Source organism: Pinus tabuliformis, chromosome 6 (genome assembly GCF_031772625.1).
Source record: "Pinus tabuliformis cultivar Carrire ecotype Pingquan chromosome 6, CPIR1, whole genome shotgun sequence".
Taxonomy (NCBI): Eukaryota; Viridiplantae; Streptophyta; class Pinopsida; order Pinales; family Pinaceae; genus Pinus; species Pinus tabuliformis.
Genome location: NC_142292.1, coordinates 1,722,739,248 through 1,722,760,539, shown reverse-complemented (window position 1 = coordinate 1,722,760,539; position 21,292 = coordinate 1,722,739,248). Strand labels below are relative to the sequence as shown.

The 21,292-nt window shown below is 43.6% G+C and overlaps 1 protein-coding gene across 1 annotated transcript in view; it reads right to left on the bottom strand.

Moving 5' to 3' along the window:
- Positions 1-1,068: 1,068 nt before the first annotated feature.
- LOC149265693 (uncharacterized) overlaps positions 1,069-21,292 on the bottom strand; it is a 34,154-nt gene continuing 13,930 nt past the window's right edge. Inside the window, exon 2 of the mRNA XM_089405626.1 lies at positions 1,069-1,293. Coding sequence (XP_089261752.1) covers positions 1,069-1,293 — 225 coding nt within the window. The remainder of the gene's footprint in view (positions 1,294-21,292) is intronic.

Below are 21,292 nucleotides of genomic sequence, written 5' to 3'. Positions count from 1 at the left end.
ATTGGCTGTCCTTTGGCAGCTCCCATGCTACTAGCACAATCAATAGCAAGAGCCACGTGTAGGGGAATGTCTTGCTGAGCTCTTGTGCCTCACGATAGTTTGCTAGGAACTCTCCGCGAAGATAATCTGACCAATTGAACTGGACTCCTTTGGTGCACTGCACTGCTAGCGCGACAACAGGCGTCGGCACCTCATCGGCGTGACACTTCCTCATCACCTTCCCTACTAAAATATACATAGCCACCTTCACAGCAAGGTCACAGATGCTGGATATGGCATATCCACACGGCTTCTTTACCAGCTTAAACTTCTAATTCATGGCCTCCGCGAGGGCCTACTCACCACCTTTTCCTCCAAATATCATGGCCGAATTTTCTCCTGTGCAGGGCAACCGTGTGATCCTATGGATCAATCTGCCAGTGATGGGTATTGGCTCCTCCAGCCATAGACACCCTTCATGCACCAAGCATATCAATTGCTTAATGACCAAGACTGTAATCGGGGTGCGGTTGTAGTGTGGCACCCATAGAATATTGAGCAGACATGCCTTGTCTCCTCCTCTAAGCCACCTCCGCGGCTCCAATGCGGTCATCCCAGTGTTTGTATCAATAATGTGGTGCATCAGTTGCTCGGTCACCAAGTGTGGGAACTTCTCATGGTCATCCAAGTCCTAGTCTTCGATTTTAAACAGAGGAACTCGCGCCAAGCGCGGTCCTTTAAAAACAATATCATCTGGTAGCAGAGGGGTTTGCAAGGGGACCTTTCTTTCATCGATATCTCTTGGTACCTTGGTCTTGCCTTTGCATGGAGGGACGTACTCAGGCAACCGAGTGATAGGGTCAGCACCCTGGGCTTCAACTTTCTCCATGTCTATTCCCACATCCTCATCATCCATCAGGATGTCTTCGATTTCTTCCTCCTCCAGCTCTGGATTTATGGCTTTGCCTTTCTCCTGTGTGGTGGGTTTGTCCTTCGGTGGGTTTCTTCTTGGTGATGCGTGCACCAGTATTGCAAGCTACTTGCCCTTCTTATCCTTCATGCTTTCCTTGGTTGGGGTCAGCTTTGGTCTCAGTGTCCTTGGGATTTGGGAACTTCTGCTAATACTTCGACAACCTCGGGAGCAGCTTCTTCGGCCTCCATATCAATTTTTGGCACCGACTCCTCTGCTTCGGTATCTATAGTTGTGGCAGGTGTCGACATAACGCTTTCCAACAGTGCTCGTGATGTCTCTGGTAAGTTCTCAAATGTTAGACTCTCTAACAGAGCTTCAAAGAAGTCTCTATTCATGTGCGCCTGAGAACTCAACAACGTAATTCTCAAAATGCCAAGTGTTTTTCGTTGGGCAGACACCTGTAATTTATAGGGAATTTTGAATTCAAATCCAACCGTTCCCCCCAAATTTGGTTCATTAATGATGGATTGACGGCATATTTTCAAGGATCTGACCCATAAATTTCATCTTAAATTCCATTCGCCCACTCCATTTGGCCGCATTTCTACCATCAAATCATGAACAATGACTTTAACGGTCACTTTCCGGCCAACCTGCGCGATTTCTCCCCAGGTAGCGCAGCTCCCTTCGTGCTGTTGTGAACCCTGTGACACTTCCTTGCTTCGTACAATCCTCCAATCATGCAGCCCCCCAACTCGGGCAATGTAGTTTATAGTCTTGGGCCTCCTTTCAGCTGCTTGGAGTGCGAAGACTATGCTACCTTCATATAGTCACATGGCCAACCCACTGGTGTATGGATTCAATCGACTACCATTCATCTTTCCTGGGAAGGGATCCCCATTCAATTTGACTAACTGAACCACTCCTCCATCAGTAATCTTCTTAATGACATAGGGCCCTAACTAATGCATTCTGAATTTCCCTGGAAATTTATCAAACTTGCTATCATATAACAAAACCAAGTCATTTACCTTAAAGATGTGCATCTTAATGTGTCGATCATGCCATGCTTTTTTGCATTGCTTTTGGACCTGTTGGTGAAATCCAACTAGAAATCCTTCTTCCTTAAGCTCAGCCAGCTAAGCGAACCTCTCTTCCAAGGCTCCATGATCTGTCATACCCGTGAGTGTTGTTATCCGTAGACTAGGCACAATGTATTCCATGGGCATCACTACTTCAACACCATATACAAGCCTAAAGGGTGTTTGTCCAGTCAACTTCTTGCATGTCGTCCATTAGGCCCATAGTATTGTGGGTATGCGTAGGTGCCAATCACTTCATTGAGCATTGCAAACCTTGGTCAGTGCGTTCTCCAGTACTTTATTGAATGCTTCCACCGTCCCATTAGCCTGTGGGTGATAAGGCATGCTCTTCTGGTGATATACCTAAAATTCCTCCGTCAACGCGTTGATCGTCTCATTCAGAAAGTGCATACCGCAATCACTCATCAAAATCTTTGGACACCCAAATCACGTCAGTACATACTCAAAGAGGAACTTCACAGTAGTCGTTCTTGTACAATCCTTTACAAGCTGTGCCTCTGCCCATCGAGTCAAATACTCCATCACAGTGATAATGTACCTTGCTCCCGTCTTCTTCCCTTGGGGTTGTGTGGGTCCCACAAAATCTATTGCCCATTTCTCAAAGGGTTGTAACGTTATCCATGGATTCAGAGGCAGCTCATCTCTCCACAATGGCCTTCCAGTCCTTTGACACACATCACATGCTTTGCATTACGCTTTTGATTCTTGATGGAGGGTTGGCCACCACAACCCTGCACGTAGAATCTTATGTGTGATCGCTCTCCCTGCATAATGTCCTCTCGTGGCGCCCCCATGAGTGTCCACGAGGATACTACTCCTTTTAAACAATGGTACATATCGTCGCAATATTTCATCAGACCCCATTTTGTACAGATGCCCAATAATGAGAAAATTCTACCACTCGCACCACTAACTCCTTCTTCTGCTGGACGGTGTATCCTTCTGGGGCAGTTCCTGTCATTAGGAAGTGTATGATATCTTCAAAATGACCATCCACGACGCGCACTGCAAATAGTTGCATGTTAGGCAATCCCTCCTCCAAATTAGTGGGCTCTTCCCCTGTTTCAATGCGCGATAGATGGTTTGGTCCCACGTTCAGTCATCCAGGCTCTACAATAACTTCAAAATCATACTCCTGGAACAATAGCAACCACCTGCAGATTATCCCCCCTAACACAGGCTTATTGACCAAGTATTTCAACGTGTAATGATTTGTATACATCTTAAAATGGCCACCCAACAAATAGAGTCTAAACTTCTGGAGCGCGTATACCATAGCTAACCCTTCGTGCTCGCTGGTGGAATAGTTCTTCTCTGCCTTGGATAACCTTCTGCTTGTGAACGCTATAGGATGGTCCAAGTCTCCTCTGCTAGCCTGTGCCAGTACTGCTCCTAGCACAATACATGATGTGTCGATGTGTACATGAAACTCCTTCTTCCAATCCAGGAAGACTAAAATCGGCGCGGTGACCATCTTTTCTTTCAATACATCCAAGCTTCTTTTACAGTCCTCATTCCAGAAGAATGTGACATCCTTTTTCAACAACTTCTCCATAGGTGTGGTGATCTAGGAATAGCCTTTGATGAACTTTCTGTAATATCCTGTATGTCCTAGGGTAGCACGCAGCTGTTTCACACTCCTCGACGCTTCTAAGTTAAGTATCACCGCGATATTCGCGGGATCTACCATCAATCCCTGTCTACAAACCACATGACCCAGCAGGGTCCCAAAAGGAACAAAAAACAAGCACTTCTTCAGATTGAGCGCGCTCTGGTATCTTTGACAGGTATCTAGCATTGGGCGCAAGCTTGCCACATGAGTGCTAAGTGAACTAATATAATGCACTGCGTAAATCCCCCCTGTGAGCATCACCCGATGCAATGAGTGCTAAGTGAACTATTCAAAAATCATGAGAAATTAGTCAGTTACGACTACCTCTCATGGAAATGGTCATACATTTGAATGACTTACTTAACACAGTTGAATCCCAAAAATGATATCTAATATAATGCACTGCGTAAATCCCCCATACTTAAATTCAAAAAGAGTCAAGGGATCTCTACTTGAATGGTTCATGAGGCACAATACTTGCTAAGGTTTTGCAAATGGGGTAGCAAGCTAAGTGGGCTTGATTGTGGGGAAAAACTCCACAGTTAAGCGCGCTTGAGCCAGAGGAGTTCTGGGATGGGTGACCTCCTGGGAAGTCCTGGTTACCGGGTGCAAGCCCCGGAAGTGATGATTGATGCTATGTGATTCGTTCTCCACATTTCACTAGTTTCAATCCCACTTCTTCACCCCTGTGAGCATCACCCGATGCAATGAGTGCTAAGTGAACTATTCAAAAATCATGAGAAATTAGTCAGTTACGACTACCTCTCATGGAAATGGTCATACGTTTGAATGACTTACTTAACGCAGTTGAATCCCAAAAATGATATCTAATGTAATAGAAATTGTGGATGATAGCAACCCCTATCCTGAGCTCCTTGGAATTGATTGGCTACTGATATGAACGAGGTAATCAACCTGAAGAAGCAAAAGATGATATTTGAGAAGAAATCGCTCTGCGTAATAGTACCCCTAGATCCTGCTTAAGGATCACGCTATTCGGAACCAGTCCGTGATTATGGAAGTGATGACGAATTGGACTATATATATAAGATAACAGCGCGAGAACAAGACTGGGTGAATCCAACAACGAATGGACGAATTACATGGGATCGTGAGAGTTCCTACACCTCGGACTCTGATGAAGAATTAGAGCACTGGCAGAATCAGTTACATGAAGTAACCACGCTAAGCTGTAACATGATGACCCAATCGCTATGTTATGTGTTGTCAGAGGTAAGAAATATGCCCACTTATGATGGCCTCAATGATGTAGATATATTTTTGGATGCATTTGAGAGGGAGGTACCAGAGAAGCAGCGCTTCTAGGCTTTGGATTGGGCACTACATGCTACGCCCACAAGGTGGTGGGGTACGCACAAGGGTAGCTTTGATAATTGGCATGAGTGTAGGAGGATGATGAGAACACACTTTGGGAAGATGAAGGTACGAATGACAGACAAGTATGACGGGACGGATGATCTGCGTGCGTACTTGGCCAAATGGGCCGAGGCTTATGGAGCAAAGCCCAACCTGAATGGGTGCACTTATTTTGTCACACCATGGATGTCATCCTTATGAACTGGTACTTAGAAATGGAGCTCCGCCATGGTACAGATGAATGGGATATTTTGCGTGAGGGATTCATAATGACATTCAGCTTTGAAGATGGCTTTGACTATATTGACGAAGTGCTACAAGAAGTGAAAGCAACAATATTTAGGATACTGCAGGATCCTTTGGACCTGATTCAGCCTGATTGGACTACTCAGCTGAGTCACGTGCTGGAATGCTATAACGTAACCGCTAAATAAGAATATGAGGATCCACAAAAGATTAACATCCCTAAAATAGAAGGTCACCGTGAGGTTGAAGGACCGCAAATTGAGAATCCTGATATAACTACGCCACTGAAAATGAAACAGGTAAATATTGGTACAGAGGCAGAGCTGAAATTCACAAAGATTGGAGATTATTTGGATGACATGACGGTGGAGAAGGTCGCTAAATTGCTCTGCGAATACTAGGATTTATTCCCTAGTATTCGAACTGTCTTGTCCTGCTTCAAGATTTGCATTTCAATGCAAATATTTTGCAACTGCGCATGGATCTGTTGAACCCCTAGATTCAGATCCCGCATCGGTGTTTCATGCAGTCTCATTGCAATCTCCAAGGCTTATGCTTGAGTTGTTATCCTCTGTTGTGACAGTGCAACCCTTAGGTGTGGTAGGAGCGAAGCCACGAACCATTCGCGGCGTTGTCCATCTGTTAAGTTCATCTTAGCTTCACAGATTTTACACTGCAATCTTTGATCTAATTCCCAAGGTGTCTCGCCTGGTTTCATCGCGATTTCCTTGAACCCCACAATCAACTGTGCCTCAAATTTAGGCCTACTGAACTCTTTATTCAGTGCGGTATGGATGTCTACCACTCCAGCTTTTGGGTTATCATTAGATTATTTAATGTACCAAGTTAGCACGCAATCCTGCTACACACTAACCAGTGTTTCCTTCTTCATTTGATCATCTAAAATGCCCTGAGCTTCCCATACAGCTTTTACGATGAACTAGAACTGGTCTGGGTCCTCATTTCCCAAGCCTTTAAACAAAGGTAGCTTCACTGATTTTCCATGTTGAACTACGGTGGAGGTGGAAGTGGTACGGGTGAAGTCACAGGTGATGGTGGTGAAGTTGGAGGTGGTGTGGGTGGAGGTGGTAGTTGCAGGAATCCTTGTCCTATTAACTGAATAACACTTGGCGGAGAAGCCTACGCTAATCCCTCTTCCTCACCCCTTGGAGGTGAAATCAAGGGACTATATTCAAGACCCTTTCTTCCTTCGTTCCTATAAGTCTTTCCGCTTCACGTGGCTCTAAACATCAAGGTAGCTGCATAACCCAGTTTTCGCACAATAATATCTTAATCCATGTATTCAAAGACTTTAAGTACTTACCTTGCGGACCTTTGAAAAAGTGACGCTCTGCCTCGCTGTAGCTGACAGAGGTATCGACCGTAAATTCAGTCACAAATCCTCCTATGATGCGATCGAGCCAATGATCGACAACACGGGTGATCTTATCCTCAGAGGCTTCCAATCTCTGTACTAACTCCAAATTCCAAACAATAGGACCATCAAGTCTCCACCTTCCTTGGTTATTCGCTAAATTCCCGACCACTCATATAGCTCAACCGGAAAGGAACAGAAAAAGATCTCGTGGATCTCTGTATATAGGTATCTGTCCAGTCATTGTTCCTTTTTCAGTCGCAGATTTTTGTTCTCCTGCATCGCGAATTCATGGATCTTCCTATCCAACCAGTCTTTGATCTCTTTCTTAGTTGGATTCCAGTGATACAACATCACACATCTCTTATGCAGATTCCAGGTCCCAGCAATGGAACCATTTGTTGGCTTGGTGGGGCCTGACCTAGGTTCAGCATTAGTTAGCTAAACAAATCCCTCCACTACTGGCCCTTTCTGTATCAACCCACGGAGCGCGGACCGAAGTCTCACCTGAAGCAATATGGGGGGATGCTAGAACCAAGTTTCTGCACCCTGATATGGTTGTGATGTCGGTTTACTCCTCTGTTACACTAAAAAATGTCACCATGGCTATTTACAGTTAGTATGGCTCTATCAACAGTCATGCTATCCTCCTGGGCAAGTCTTATGCCTCTGCTCTCCATGTCAAAACTCCAAAAAGAGAGAAAGTCTTTGTAAATGTGTTTATCTCTGGGTACGCAGATTCTCTCGTCCTTACCTGCGTATACGCACCTAATGTTCACAAAAACTGCGTACTTGTACGCTCTGTATGTAAAGGGGCAGGTGCGTACCCCTGTAAAGGTCAAAAGGCACAAGTTTCACTCCAAAAAAGTTACTTGTGGTCATTTCTAGAGGCTTCTAGAAGTATGTTTGACGTGTATGAAGCGCCTCCAGATGGTTCATGTACCCATACCAAAGAGGAACTTATCCCATCAATAAGGGAGCTATCCCATCCAAAGAGGGGATTATCCCATTGATGGTGGACCTGATTAACTTCCTCTTGAGCACTATAAATACAGGCATTGGGCCAGAAGGAGGGGAGGTTGGAAGCTAAACATTTCTAAGGGTAGATGCTGCTGGAATTAGGACTCCCATTTAGAAGCTTGTGAGGAGAGATTGCCATCTTTGCTTGTTCTATTTGGAAGTGGGTGAGCTTTGTCAAAGTAAAGGACAACTCTTGATGGACCCTGGGAGGGACTTTCACAACACCAAGGCTCAGGTTGTAATTGTTCCTTTTGTTTCCTATTAATGCAAATGAGTCCATTCTTCTCAATAACTTGTTATTTATGAGTTATTTCATGTACTCCTTGGTCTATGTGTTAAATATGTTTTATTTTATGAGATTATCAAGTGCTATTTAATCGTTTGATTGTTAGTGAATGCAGGTTTCGAAGTGAAGGAGGAGCTCATCCGGATCAGCGAGGCTGGACTGCTACAACAGCGTTGGACTACAGGTAGGATCTAAACACTTGATTTCTTATATAGTATATGCATGTTTAGAGAAGGATTGCTCTTGTTTGTCTTGTTTGTCACTAGAGAGTCTTAGGCTCCTAGGGAGGTTGGTTGTGTCCGCACTATCGACTCTTTCTGCCTGACAAAATGGCGACTCCGCTGGGGAATCCATTGATGAGAAAGTTTTTTCCTTTGTATGCAACTTTGATCTGAGAAAAGTCATTTATTTTCTGGTTTTTGGCTCTGTGACTTTGTATTTGGGTGGGTTAGCTTAGGGTTAGATTGAATTTAGTTTTTCTTGGTTTTTTCAGTAGTACGCACCCTCTGAGTATTGCACAGTGCGTACCTGTACGCACTGTTACGGTGTGCACAGAGCGGGCCCGCACCTGTCTTAACAGGTTGCCTGCGTACCCTGCTAAAAATTAAGAAATTTTCATTTTTTACATTTTTCCTCTTAGATTTTGCTTTTTCTTAGTTTTTACTGCCCAGATCCATTAGTCTCTTGTCAAAGATCTTCACCTGAACTTGTTTCGATAGCATTGAGTGTTTTAGTGGATTTCATAGAAGTTTAAGCCCTAGGGTTTGATTTTTGAGTAGGTCCTGTAGTGACTTTGACGGTAGAAGTTGTCAAGCCTTAGATCTCTCTGGTTTTGTCAGCATTCTTAGTAGTCAGACCTGTCATAAAGTCTACTTGTGAGAGCAACTTACTTTTGAGTTGTCTCTTTGGCAAATTTCGAAGTGCTTGTTGATTGAGTATTGAATTCCATTTTACAAAAAGAACAAAAAGATTTGAGTTTTGTTTTGACTGGTCTTTTGATTCTGCATTAGCTGGTCCTTGGCTTGATTGTGGTCAAGTAAAACAACCTAGAATCATCTTTGTAGGCTTTTGCCTCGTTAGGTTTGCTTTAGAGTAAATTTCTTTTGATTTGCTTGTGAGTCAATTTTTCGTAGATTTTATAGATTTTGAGATTGATTTTCGTTAAAATAGATTTATATGCTTTATTAAATAAAAGAAAATACAAAAACATCTCCTTTGAAAAGGTTTGTTTCAAGTAGCTTTGAGGTATTTTGAAAGAAAAAGAATTTTTCGTGCACGTAAGGAGTGGTCATGTTTGTATGCTTGGAAAGATAAAGAGAATTGTTTCTTTGATTGTCTTTACTAGGAAAGTTGTTTTCTATAAAAATTTGCATTTTCCAACTCTCTTAGTTAGGAGTTTCATTGAAAGAGAAAAGTAGCGTAAATCATCTTAGGTGCATCTTTGTAGTGGTTTGAGTCGAGTCTACACACCATTGGTTTCATTTCCGCTACCTTTTGTCTTTAAGAAAAACCATAAAATTAACACTTAAAGTAAAATCAACGTAGTAACTTTTATTTACTAGGGCTTTGAAACACCAATTTAGATCAGGCTAGTGTCTTGGAGTAGGAGAGTAATTAACTCTCCAAGACAACAAAACCAAACAAGTAGCTTATCTTGTGATAGAATAAATCCAATTGTCTCATTTGTACTCTGGGAAAGCTCCTCTTAAAGGAGAAGCACGAGCTCGTGTCTGAACCAGTGAGGGGATTAATCCCCCCTCGTTGGGAACGATGCCAGACACGCACATATTACAAACGGTAAACCTCGGATTAACCATTGTCGAGGAGCCAGGGGTCACTTGTCGGTAAACCTTGGATTATTGTCAAGGAACCGGCAAGGGGATTGAGCTTGATACTCTGCCCTTGCGTGCTGTCGGAGTGTAGACTGTTCCCCCAGGTGCATTTGTTGCGGTTGGTAACCTTAGTGACCATTATCTTTAGGATTCTACCGAGGTGATGGTGGAGGGAAGATCCCACTGTACCTGGAGCAGACGTCGGCTAGACTCACTTGGATTTTCCGGGGGGTTCACTTCACTCGAGACGGTTAAAGTGGAGGAACTTGTGCCGGTCTATTCATTAAGCAGGTTGCCGGGGTAACTATTCCACCCGCCACTTCTGTACTGAATCCGGCAATGTTGGGTTTCAGCTTCAACTAGCGTTTTCGGTCTGGAAGGTTACTGTTTGTGCTTGGTTTGACGCCCTAGATTCTTTAGGCGTGTGATTCAAATTTGTTTGGTTCTTTAGCGACTTTAGGTGGTTTGATTTGAGATTTCACTTTGTTTTCGTGTGTAGTAGTTAAAAGTTTTTAGCTGTGGCGGAATTACCGAGACAGTCCCGTAGACTTCGGGGCAAGTCACCTGAGATTGTTACCGGAACTGATTTGTTGAGGAAACTCCGTATATCACGGGGTGGATCTCCTGAAGACGTCCCGGGTCAGTACGAAGGATTGAAGGTCCTTGTAACTCCTCCTAGTGGCAGTAGAGTAGGTTCACCTGAAGAAGGAGAATCTTCCTTGGTAGTCCATCCAGATTACCAAAGTTTAGAGACAGGTTATAATCCCGAAGCTGTTACAGTTTCTGAGCTTGCTGGTAGTTTTTCGTCTACTAGTGATATAGGCGAAGAACCTGAAATATCTGAACCTGTTACTCCAACTTCTAGTGTTCCAGATTCACCTAGAGTAGAACGAGTTATCACCGAAAATCTTCCTACTGGTTTGATTGCTATTGAAGAACTTGCTCCAGAGGAAGAAATAGGCGTCTCTAACCTTGAAGATCAACTTACTATTGACCTCAGGGAGCATGAATCTATCTTTTACAGTCCTCCTAGAAGTACTACTTGGTACCTTTCGTTAACCAATTATTTAGACAACTCAGGGATAGGTTTTTCTACACCTCGTACTCCTTTTCCACCTAGAGGTATTTATACTCCTGTAAATATGTCTGGTCAGTCGTCCGTGTTTACTCAAACTCCTGAATCTTTCTTACACGGCGGTCCTTCTGTTCCCACTGGGTATCAGTCACTTTCTGGTATCTTTGCGGGGGCATCTCCTCAACCCGTCGATCAAGGGTTATTAGCTGGAAACAATGGTAATAAACCGTTGGGTGTAGGAGACATTTACATGATGTCAGGTTCAGTTCCCGTTTCTCAACCTCAAGGTGGTCAATTACCGCCTGGGGGGCAGCCCCAATTAACCCCTGGGGGGCAACCTCAAGGTACACAAATTGTGTCTGGGGGGCAGCCTCAAGGGCAGTATGTACCTATGGTGCAATACATGCCTCAAGGTCAACCCCAGCCTCAATATGTACCCCAAGGTCAACCTCAGTATCAATATTTACCTCAAGGGTATCAACCCCAAGGGTATTAACCTCAAGGTCAAGGTCAACCCCAGTATTAGTATTTACCCCAAGGTTATCAACCTCAAGGTCAATACTCGAGTCAAGGTTATCAACCACCTCAAGGTCAGTCATATGTTCAAGGTATGGGAACTGTACCTTTCAATTATCAATCCTATCATCAATCCGGTTATGGATCTCAGTATCCTCAACCTGTTACGAGTCAATACCCTGGAATGATAGTGTGGGATCCATCACAGGGTCAACAGGTGTTGCAGCCAAGTATACAATTGGTACCTCAAGCTGGACAACCCGTAGTTTCTGGTCCACCCCAGCAACCGCAACCTGTCCAGTCAAATGTTCAAACTTCTGTAACTTCGGTAGTTACTCAGCCGCCAATTGCACCTAGTACTCCATCTCAAACGGCTACTGCAACTACCGCAACATCTGCCGCACTTACTTCTGGAGTATCGACAGCTCTGGTTTCTACTGTCTCTGCAACCACTCCTCAGACATCTTTACCGTTGTCTGGATCTACGATTCAAACCACGGTCCAGATGCCTACAGGTCAGCCTGGTATAAGTACGGTTGTCACTACTCAACCTCAATTTGTTCATCAACCGTACCAGGGACAGTACCAATATGGGCAAGCTGTCCAGCAGCCGGTTTACCAGTATCAACCGTATCCTGGGTACACTTATCAACAACCCCAGTACGGTCCGGTTAATCCTGGTTTTCCAGGAGGATATAATATCCCTAATGCGATTCCTGTTCCTAGTTATCCTGGATATCCTCCTCTTGGAACTGGTCTTGTGACCCAGAGTTTTAGAGATCCTAACCGGAAATTACCGTTTATCGCAACTTTGGATTTACCAGACTTGACGCGCCTAACGAACGATCCAATTCAATATCTTCTATTCTGGCCGCCAATGCCAAATAAGTTGCCCAGTGATATACCCAAGTTCGAAGGTAAGTCTGGAGAGGATCCGTCCAATCATGTGATGACTTACCACCTCTGGTGTGCTTCAAATTCTATCTCGGATGATTCGATCTGCTTACTTCTTTTCCAGCGTACACTCATCGGTCTCGCGGCCAAGTGGTACATTGAGTTGCCACGGGCATCTTTTTACAATTTTAGCCAGTTAGCTACCTCGTTCTTAACTCACTTTCAGTTGCCGGTCAGATACGATAACGGCACGGAGTTATTAACTTCACTAAAACAATCGACGTCCACGTATATTTCTGATCACATTCATGAGTGGAGACGTCGAAGAAGGTTAGTGAAAGTTTTTATTCCGGACCAAATCTTAGCTGAATGGTTTGTTAAATCATTATTACCAAAGATTACTGAAGGTGTAGCTAAGGCCGGAGTAGTTACTGAGGAGCAAGTCATTGCTCAGGCGCAGTACCTTGACTTAGTTTATACTCAGTCAGGTACGTTACACGAGAAGATCCCAGATCTTCCAAAATCGAATCAAATCGTTGTTTCTCCTTCAGGATCTCATGCCGCTGATGGTATGATTGGTACGGTGAACACAAATAGCAAGAAGAAGTCTTCCAAGAATTCTACTACTCCTATCATCACCTTGCCTGATTCCCCGACAGGAGAGTCTTCTCCTGAACTTTCCGCCGACATTCACGCTGTAGAGTCATCTACGGCCAAATCAAAAAACGGTGGAAAGAAGAAAGGAAAGAAGAAGGCTAAAGCAGACAAGGCTCCGAAGGAGAAAACAGAAAAGTCGGAAACCAATGACGAAAAGTGCAAACCTCGATATCCTTGTCTTATTTGTGAAGAGGATCATTTTACAAGAGATTGCCCTCATCGGGCCGAGGTTGTGAAAATAGTCAAAGGTTCTCCCACTCCTGCTGTGTTAAAAGATCCATTTCCAAAGCAGGAGAGTAAGATGATAGGTTCTTCCTTGACTGCCAGTGAAGAACCCATTTTGATGATGTCTCATGTGAGGATTGCGACTCGGTCGCAAGATTATGGTAGTAAGAATCATGTTGATGGTAAGGAAGCAGAATCTTCTCATTCTAATCCATCAACCTCAGCTCCTGGTTCCAATCCACTACAGATCGAAAAACCTAACCCGGACTTAGTAATCAAACCGCCCGCCAAGGGTGTACTTCGAAGGTCTGCTTTCAATCCACATGCGAGAGCAGCCCAGAATTACAACATTGTTGAGGACTTAGCTGTTTCACCCTCAGCAATGTCGGCTTTAGAAGTGCTGCAATCATGCCCAGCACAACGAAAATTACTTTTGTCAGCTATCAGAGTTGTTGATGTTCAGGACCCGAATCTGATAATCTTCGATCTAGAAAATAGTACATCGCGCCTTCCCCATCAAATGGCTTTCCAGATTCCAGTGATAGTCAAAAACAGGCCTATTCATCGGACTATAATTGATGAGGGAGCTTCCACGTGTATTATGTCGATTCAGTGTTGGAGATCGCTTGGTTCTCCTTCACTGAACCAATCCCCGACCATCCTTAAAGCCTTTGATGGCCGTGGGTTCCGTCCGTTTGGTATTCTACAGGAATTTCCTATAGGGGTAGAAGGGAAAACCGTTAGTTTGGATGTGGAAGTGGTTGATGCCCCTCTAGACTACAACCTTCTTTTGGGTCGAAGTTGGTCATATGCTATGACAGCGGTTGTTTCATCGGTCTTCAGAGTAATAAAGTTTCCACATAATGGCAAGATCGTGACAATTGATCAGCTGACATACTTTTCATCCGACCCAGCCTCTTCAGAGAGTATCCAGCATGTCGGTAAGACGACAATCCCTTATAGGGACGTTGGCGTAGGTTTAGTTAAAGATTCTGGTTTACTGGGAACTTTTCCTTTCCCTCCAATCAACGCAGACCCTTCATTTGCATCAATTCATATGATTACATCAGACACCATTATTTACGACGATCCTTGGATTGTCCCATCTGAATCTGAGATAGACTCATTCGGTGATGCTATGCCTTTGAGTCCATATGAAATTGCTTATGAAGCCGTCATGTCTTTTACCGACTCGTGTTCAACCCAAATCGACCAAATGAATGTGGTCAGTGAGGAATCACTTTTCACGTCAACCTCAGAACGGATAGCGTTTCCCGAAGTCGTGTCATCTGACGAACAACTTCGCGAAATCCTAAGTGTAGACGATCTACCGTGGGAAGATCTCCATCATAGATCTTCGTTTTTACCTGAGAATGATGCTTTTGAAAATGATTTTTCATCTATCTTTACCACTGAATATGTCAAAGACGCTCAGAATCCAACGAAACATTCTGATTCAGAGTTGAATTTAGGGAATATTTCTCACACTATTCCCATTGACATTTCAGTAAAGCCTGGAATTGAGGAAAACATTCATATAGGTGCCTCATGTACAGAAAATGAAATTCAAACTTACAAGGCCCTATTCCAAGAATTCCGCGATGTGTTTGCCTGGTCTTACGAGGAAATGCCAGGAATCGATCCTGCCATTGTTGTTCATGAAATAAAGACCTACCCGGATGCTAAACCCGTCCGGCAACGGTTGCGTCAGATTCACCCTCGGAAAGCGGCTGCGATTAAAGCAGAAGTCGAGAAGCTGTTGAAAGCAGGTTTCATTTATCCAATCCCGTTAACGGATTGGGTATCGAATATTGTTCTGGTTAACAAGAAGCAAGGAACAATAAGAATCTGTATCGACTATAGGGATATAAATCGAGCTTGTCCAAAAGACAACTATCCTACGCCCTATATCGATCAAATAATTGATGATTGTGCCGGAAGTGAAATGTTTTCCTTTATGGATGGTTTTTCTGGTTATAATCAAATCAATATTCTACCTACCGATCAACCAAAAACGGCATTCATTTGTCCATGGGGGACATTTTCTTACTGAAAATTACCTTTCGGACTTAAGAATGCCGGAGCCACTTTTCAACGGGCGATGTCTTACGCATTTCATGACATCAAGCACATTGTGCAACCGTACCTCGATGATTTGCCTGCTCATTCTTTACATCGAGCTGATCACCTTGTCCACTTACGAGCAATCTTTATGAGGTGTAGGCATTATCGTATTCGGTTAAATCCCCACAAGTGTCTATTCTGTATAGAAACAGGTTGATTGCTGGGATTTGTTGTTTCAAAAGTTGGCATTCACGTCGATCCCTCGAAGGTCGAAGCTATCATCAAATTGCCTCCTCCTTCGAGTTTGCGCCAACTCCAAAGTTTGCAAGGGAAAGCGAACTTTTTACGCCGATTCATTCCAAACTACGCCGAGGTCACTAAAGGTTTTACACGGTTGTTGAAACAGAACGCTCAATTCTTTTGGGATGAGATTGCTCAACAATCTTTTGATGCACTTAAGCACGCGTTGACCCATGCACCGTTGTTGCATCCTCCCAACTACAACCAGGACTACTTCTTATACCTCGCAGCTTCACATTCCACTATTGGAATGGTGTTAGTTCAAGAAGATGAATTCGGAGCGGAACATGTGATATATTATCTTAGTAGGACATTAAACCCCACTGAGCTAAAATATTCGCATGTGGAGAAATTGGCCCTGGCAGCCGTTCAAGCTGTCCAGCGTTTTTGTCACTACATTCTTCTCCGTAAAACTACAGTTATTTCGGATTGCAACCCTATGATTTATATTTTGACTAAACAACTGCTAGGGGGCAAGTACTCTAAATGGATCGTTATCCTGCAAGAGTTCGACTTGGAGTTCGAGAAGTCCAAGTCTAAGAAATCCTTAGTTTTTGCGGAATTGATGTGTGATTTCCCGCATGCTGACATAGAAACTGTGGCAGAGGAGTCCATTGCGGACGAATATTTGTTTCTTATCAGTACTTTAGATCCGTGGTACGGGGATATAATCATCTATCTCCAAACCCAAACCTTTCGGCCTGAAGCTTCAAAGTCGGAACGTCGAAAAATTCAGTTTCAATCCCAGCAATACAGAATTATTAGAGATACACTTTATCGCCGGGGGGCAAACTTAGTTTTTCGACGTTGTTTAACTCACGAAGAGGCTGAGAGGGTTTTGAATGATTGTCACTCTGGAGCATGTGGCGGTCATATGTCTGGGTATGCCACAGCTCAGAAGACGTTGCGCGCTGGCTATTTCTGGCCGTCCATGTTTAAAGATTGTATCATTGCGGTCCGAAAGTGCCACAACTGTCAAGTATTTGATCGTAAAATGCGTGCACCACCTGCTCCTCTCCATCCTATAATTGCCGTTGGTCCTTTCGCCAAATGGGGTATCGATTTTATTACTTGTAACCCTCACTCGGCCGGGGGCATGCATACATCATCCTCGCGGTTGATTATTTTACTAAATGGGCCGAGGCGATGCCTACATTCGACGCAAGCGGAAAAACAGCTGCAGTTTTCGTATTCAATCACATTATAACTAGGTTTGGTGTCCCACAAGCCATCATCACTGACCATGGGAGCCATTTTCGAAACATCATGATGACTGAGCTTACAAGCCAGCTTGGTTTGCGCCACGATAGCTCTACTCCTTATTATCCGCAAGCCAACGGTTTGGTTGAGTCTATCAACAAAGTTCTGGTTATCATGATCCGACGAATCATTGGTATTCATCGGTCGAATTGGCACAACATGTTATTTTCAGCGCTATGGGCATACTGAACTTCAGTGAAAACTTCAACAGGGTTCACTCCTTTCCAGCTAGTTTATGGCTTGGAAGCTGTGTTACCCATTGAATGCGAAATCCCATCACTTCAAATGGCTGTCGAATTACTCCCAGCTACTTCCGAAGAGGAGAAACGTTTATTATACTTAGCTCAGTTAGATGAGACTCGACGTGACGCTGCATTGGCAATCGAGACTCACGCGAAGCGAATGAAAGCTCAGTATGATAGAAATGTGACCCCTCGAAGTTTTTCGGAGGGAGACCTAGTGCTATTATATGATCAAGCTAACGATAAGCTAGGTGCTGGAAAATTCGTTCCTATGTGGCATGGACCCTATATTGTAAAGCGAAAGCTAGCAAAAGGGGCCTATGAGCTGGTAGATTTTGATGGGGACTCTTTGGGTAAACCCAGAAATGGACTTTACCTAAAGAGGTATTATGCTTAAATGGTGGGTATGGAGAAATTTAGTTAGGTTAGGTTTTCTTTCTCGCTAGTATGTTTGTTAGTTTAGATAGTGTGCTTAGCTTAGAAAGTGTGTTTTTCGTCATTATTCTGGCTTATCTTGGTTTTACTCTTGATATTGCAGATGTCGACACCTCTCCAAACGTACATTGGGTTTGCCGATGGTGCTTGTCGTAGTACACGGAATATCTCTTCCGCAGCTTGGGTTATCTATTCGCCCTCTGACGAGTTAGTCTCTATGCATGGGGTGAGCCTCGGTCAAACGACGAACAACATTGCAGAATACAGTGCAGTGGTTGAATTATTGTCTGAATCTATTTCATTTGGAATTCGACGTTTGATAGTGAGGTTAGATTCTGAACTCGTTGTATTACAGCTTAATAGAGTATATGCCATTAGAAATCCTGTGTTATTAAGGTTGTTTTTGAGAGTGCGTCTCTTGGAACATGAATTTGATTACATTGAATATCAGCATATTCCAAGGTCTTTAAATACATTAGCAGATGCAATTGCTTCTCGAATGTTGGACAGACATTTACGATAATCATGCAAGTAAATTTAAAAACATTTCATCACATATGTTAAACAAAATGAGCCGGTAATAATGATATATATATTTAGATAGGAGTGTGTCAAAAAAATATACATCGTCTTCGATCATAGGTTTAGAACACCTTATGATCGGCAAAAATGATAAGTACAAAAAACCAAAAATGTCATATGTGTCTACAAAAGTGACTAGCCAATCACTGGTGGTGCTCCCTATACGAGACCACTGCCCGTGCTACCCTACACAAGAACCTCCTAAAAGGTCCTGGGACTGCGACCACATAGCGCTGAAGTCGAATGGGAATGTCATCTATGGTGGTCTCTGGTATATCCGCCGTCAGACGCTCTAGATCCTGTTCCAGCTCGGCTAAGGTCTCTGCGGCCGCATCCTGTGGGGCTGGTGCTGGTACAGCTGGTACTCTCCTCTCAAAAGCCCGGAGGTTGGCTGGACGCCGTGGACCTACATCTGCATTTTGAAAATTTGTGCTGTCAGTTTTGAGGCGATATATATAAAAACAAAAAAAATATATACATAATTTAAAAACTTGTGAAAAATGAAATACCTCTGTCGTCCCACTGTTCTCCCTGTGGAAGAACCATGTCCGGATCATTCCGAAAATCCATTCCGGCATAAGGAAAGTCCTGAATAGCAAAGACCTGGCCCTCTAGCCAGTGAAAGTAACCATCAGGAAATCGAACCACTGTCGTGCCCTCATCAGGATGCCGGGCCATCACTGTAACCCATCTCGTCAACTTAGGCTCCCGAGGAGCCCCAACTGGAACAGTAAGCTGCTGAGGGATCAACATAGGAACTCTCTCTAGGGCAAAGCTCACAACCAAAGGCCCATACCCAAAGGTCTTTAGTTTCCCGGTCTTTACCCTAGTTAGTTGGGCCTTCATGTTGGCCAACATAGCTTCGCACCAGTTGAAAATGGTGCCTTGGTAGCAATCTATCGCTATCCGCATTTGGGACCCGGTGGCAATGTGCAAGGCGGCTGCGCCGCAGAGTCTGGTAACTGTAAAGGCAATTACCATAAGTTCAGGCAGGGATATATATTTGATTTCTATCCCTTTCTCCTGGTTCTGATTGTTGCACCACTCTAGCCGGAGGCTAGCAAGGGATTGGCCACCCGGCCTAGTCCCGGAGAGAGTCAGTTGCTCGCCCCTGTTGGGCAAACCAGTGAGAAAATATATATCAGAGGGCTCTATCTCAAGCTGGTGCTCTTCGATGTAAAAGCATTGTTCCTGGACGTTCCACCTTTCAACCAGCCACTCTAAGAATGGCACCTGTGCCCTCATGCCAGCTATGGCCCAGTATTTGTATAGTCTGCATGCCTTCAAAGCATCAATGGAGGGTTGATGATTGATTGCGGCTAAATCAACGTCCTCGTGCTCTCTTTCGCGCCAATCAAGCATGATGTGCTCCCTACACATCATAAAACATCAGTTAGGATCCATAAAATTTAAAAATTTTGGTCTGTTTTGGAGGTATGAGGGTTTCAATTTGCGTTTTGCGGGGTACGCACCCCGGCCTTTAGGAACAGAGCGTCTGGACGCAGCTGCCCTTAAGGTCGGGTGTGTACACCCCGTAATTTTCCCATTGAGAAAATATCGGGGTACGCAGGTCAGCAGTGCATGACCTGCGTACCCCGAAGTGCGCATCTTGAAACCCCAAGACCCCCAAAAAATCAAATAAAAGCTTAAAAATGAATTCTAAACAGATGGAAATCAAGAGAGGGGTGTTGTAGAATACCTGGTGAAACGGCGTTCGATTCTGACGGTCGAATTCTCCGCAATCTCCACGGGAATTTTCTTGTCAAAAGCCCTTTTCTCAACCTCAACAGTAAAATGGTAAAATGACATGGTAAAAAGTCTTTTTATAGGTTTTTTGGATGAATGAATGCTAAGTTTGTTTATTTTTCACCATGAAAGGACATTTTTCAATGTATTTTTACCCATCTTAAACAGGTATGAGTAATGTGTCGTTTTTGTGCAGGACAAAAGGACTTTAGAGTAAAATCATCATTTTTCACGAACCAAAACATCAGAGTCATCTTTTAAGCTCTTTTCTGACTCCTAAAACATGAAAAGATCGCCGAGCGTTTCTTTTACACTCGTTAAAACGGAATTAAAAGACGGTCCCCTTATAGCTCTTTTCTGACCGTAAAAAACAGGAAAAGATTGCCGGGTTTTTGTCGTTTCAAACTCGATATGGAAATAAAACGACGTGTCCTTGATCGCTTTTTAATTTTCAGGTCAGAGACACTAATCATGAAAGTACTCCTTGGTCGCAAGATCAAGCGGTTCTCCCAGGTATTATTTTATACTTTTTCGGGTTTGGGGGACACAAATTTACGAAAAAGTTCAACCTGGAGTCTTCTTAAGTTTTTTCAGACTCTCTAAAATTGAAAAACGCCGAGTTTCTCCTATACTGGGCTCGTTAAAATTTCACAATAAAGGACCTGTTCAATTACAAATAGGAACGAACCACTCCTTCCTAGGGTTCGAATCAAAACTAGGTTGGACTCATCCGAAGGATGAGCTTATAATCAAGCATATGTTATCCTCCTCAAGCTTGTTTAAAATAAGGAGGTACTTGCCAGAAATGGTGGGGGAAAAAAGAGAAGAATGAGCCTATTTGTTATCCTTTGTCTCAGAAGAAACCTTATTACCGCTCTTGAACACGACACTTCCCGTTCACCTGGGTTGGGAAATCCTTTTCCTTAAAAGTTAATTAAACCACTTTGAAAGTCTTCAACCGTTTCCGGGTATTAACTTTGGGTCAAATCATAACCAAACCATTTGTCGTGTCGTTATGTGTTCAAGAGGTCTCTGTAAATAAACTTTCATCTGCAAAATACTTGTCATCCATTTGACCATCCCTGAGTCAGTCCTTACAGCAACATTTCTTCAACTTGAACAATGATTTCGTGTTGTGGGCTTGCCTGCAACGGGTCGCTTTCTATCGACATCAGCACATTATCTAGAGAGATGACTTAGGAATCGTCAGTACCTTGAGGTCTGCATGCATCAATGGCAGGTTTCTCGCCTTTGACGTCAGTTTACATCATTGACTTTCGATCGAAGGATTCCATGAAATGTTCGACATCAACTCATTCATTCACATCTCATGGATTGTACTGGGTACTTTGAGAACCATTGACATTACTGGTGGTTTCTCTCACACTTGTTAACAGTTTACATCATCGACTGGTAATCAAGTGGTTTCTACCATGTTCGACATCAACCCATTTATTCGCATGGCTAGAATCGTACCAATTCGGGAAGTAGAAATGAAGACCCTGGATCTAGTTTCCACCATCCAGGCTGCGAGGAGTTTTGTATTCATTATC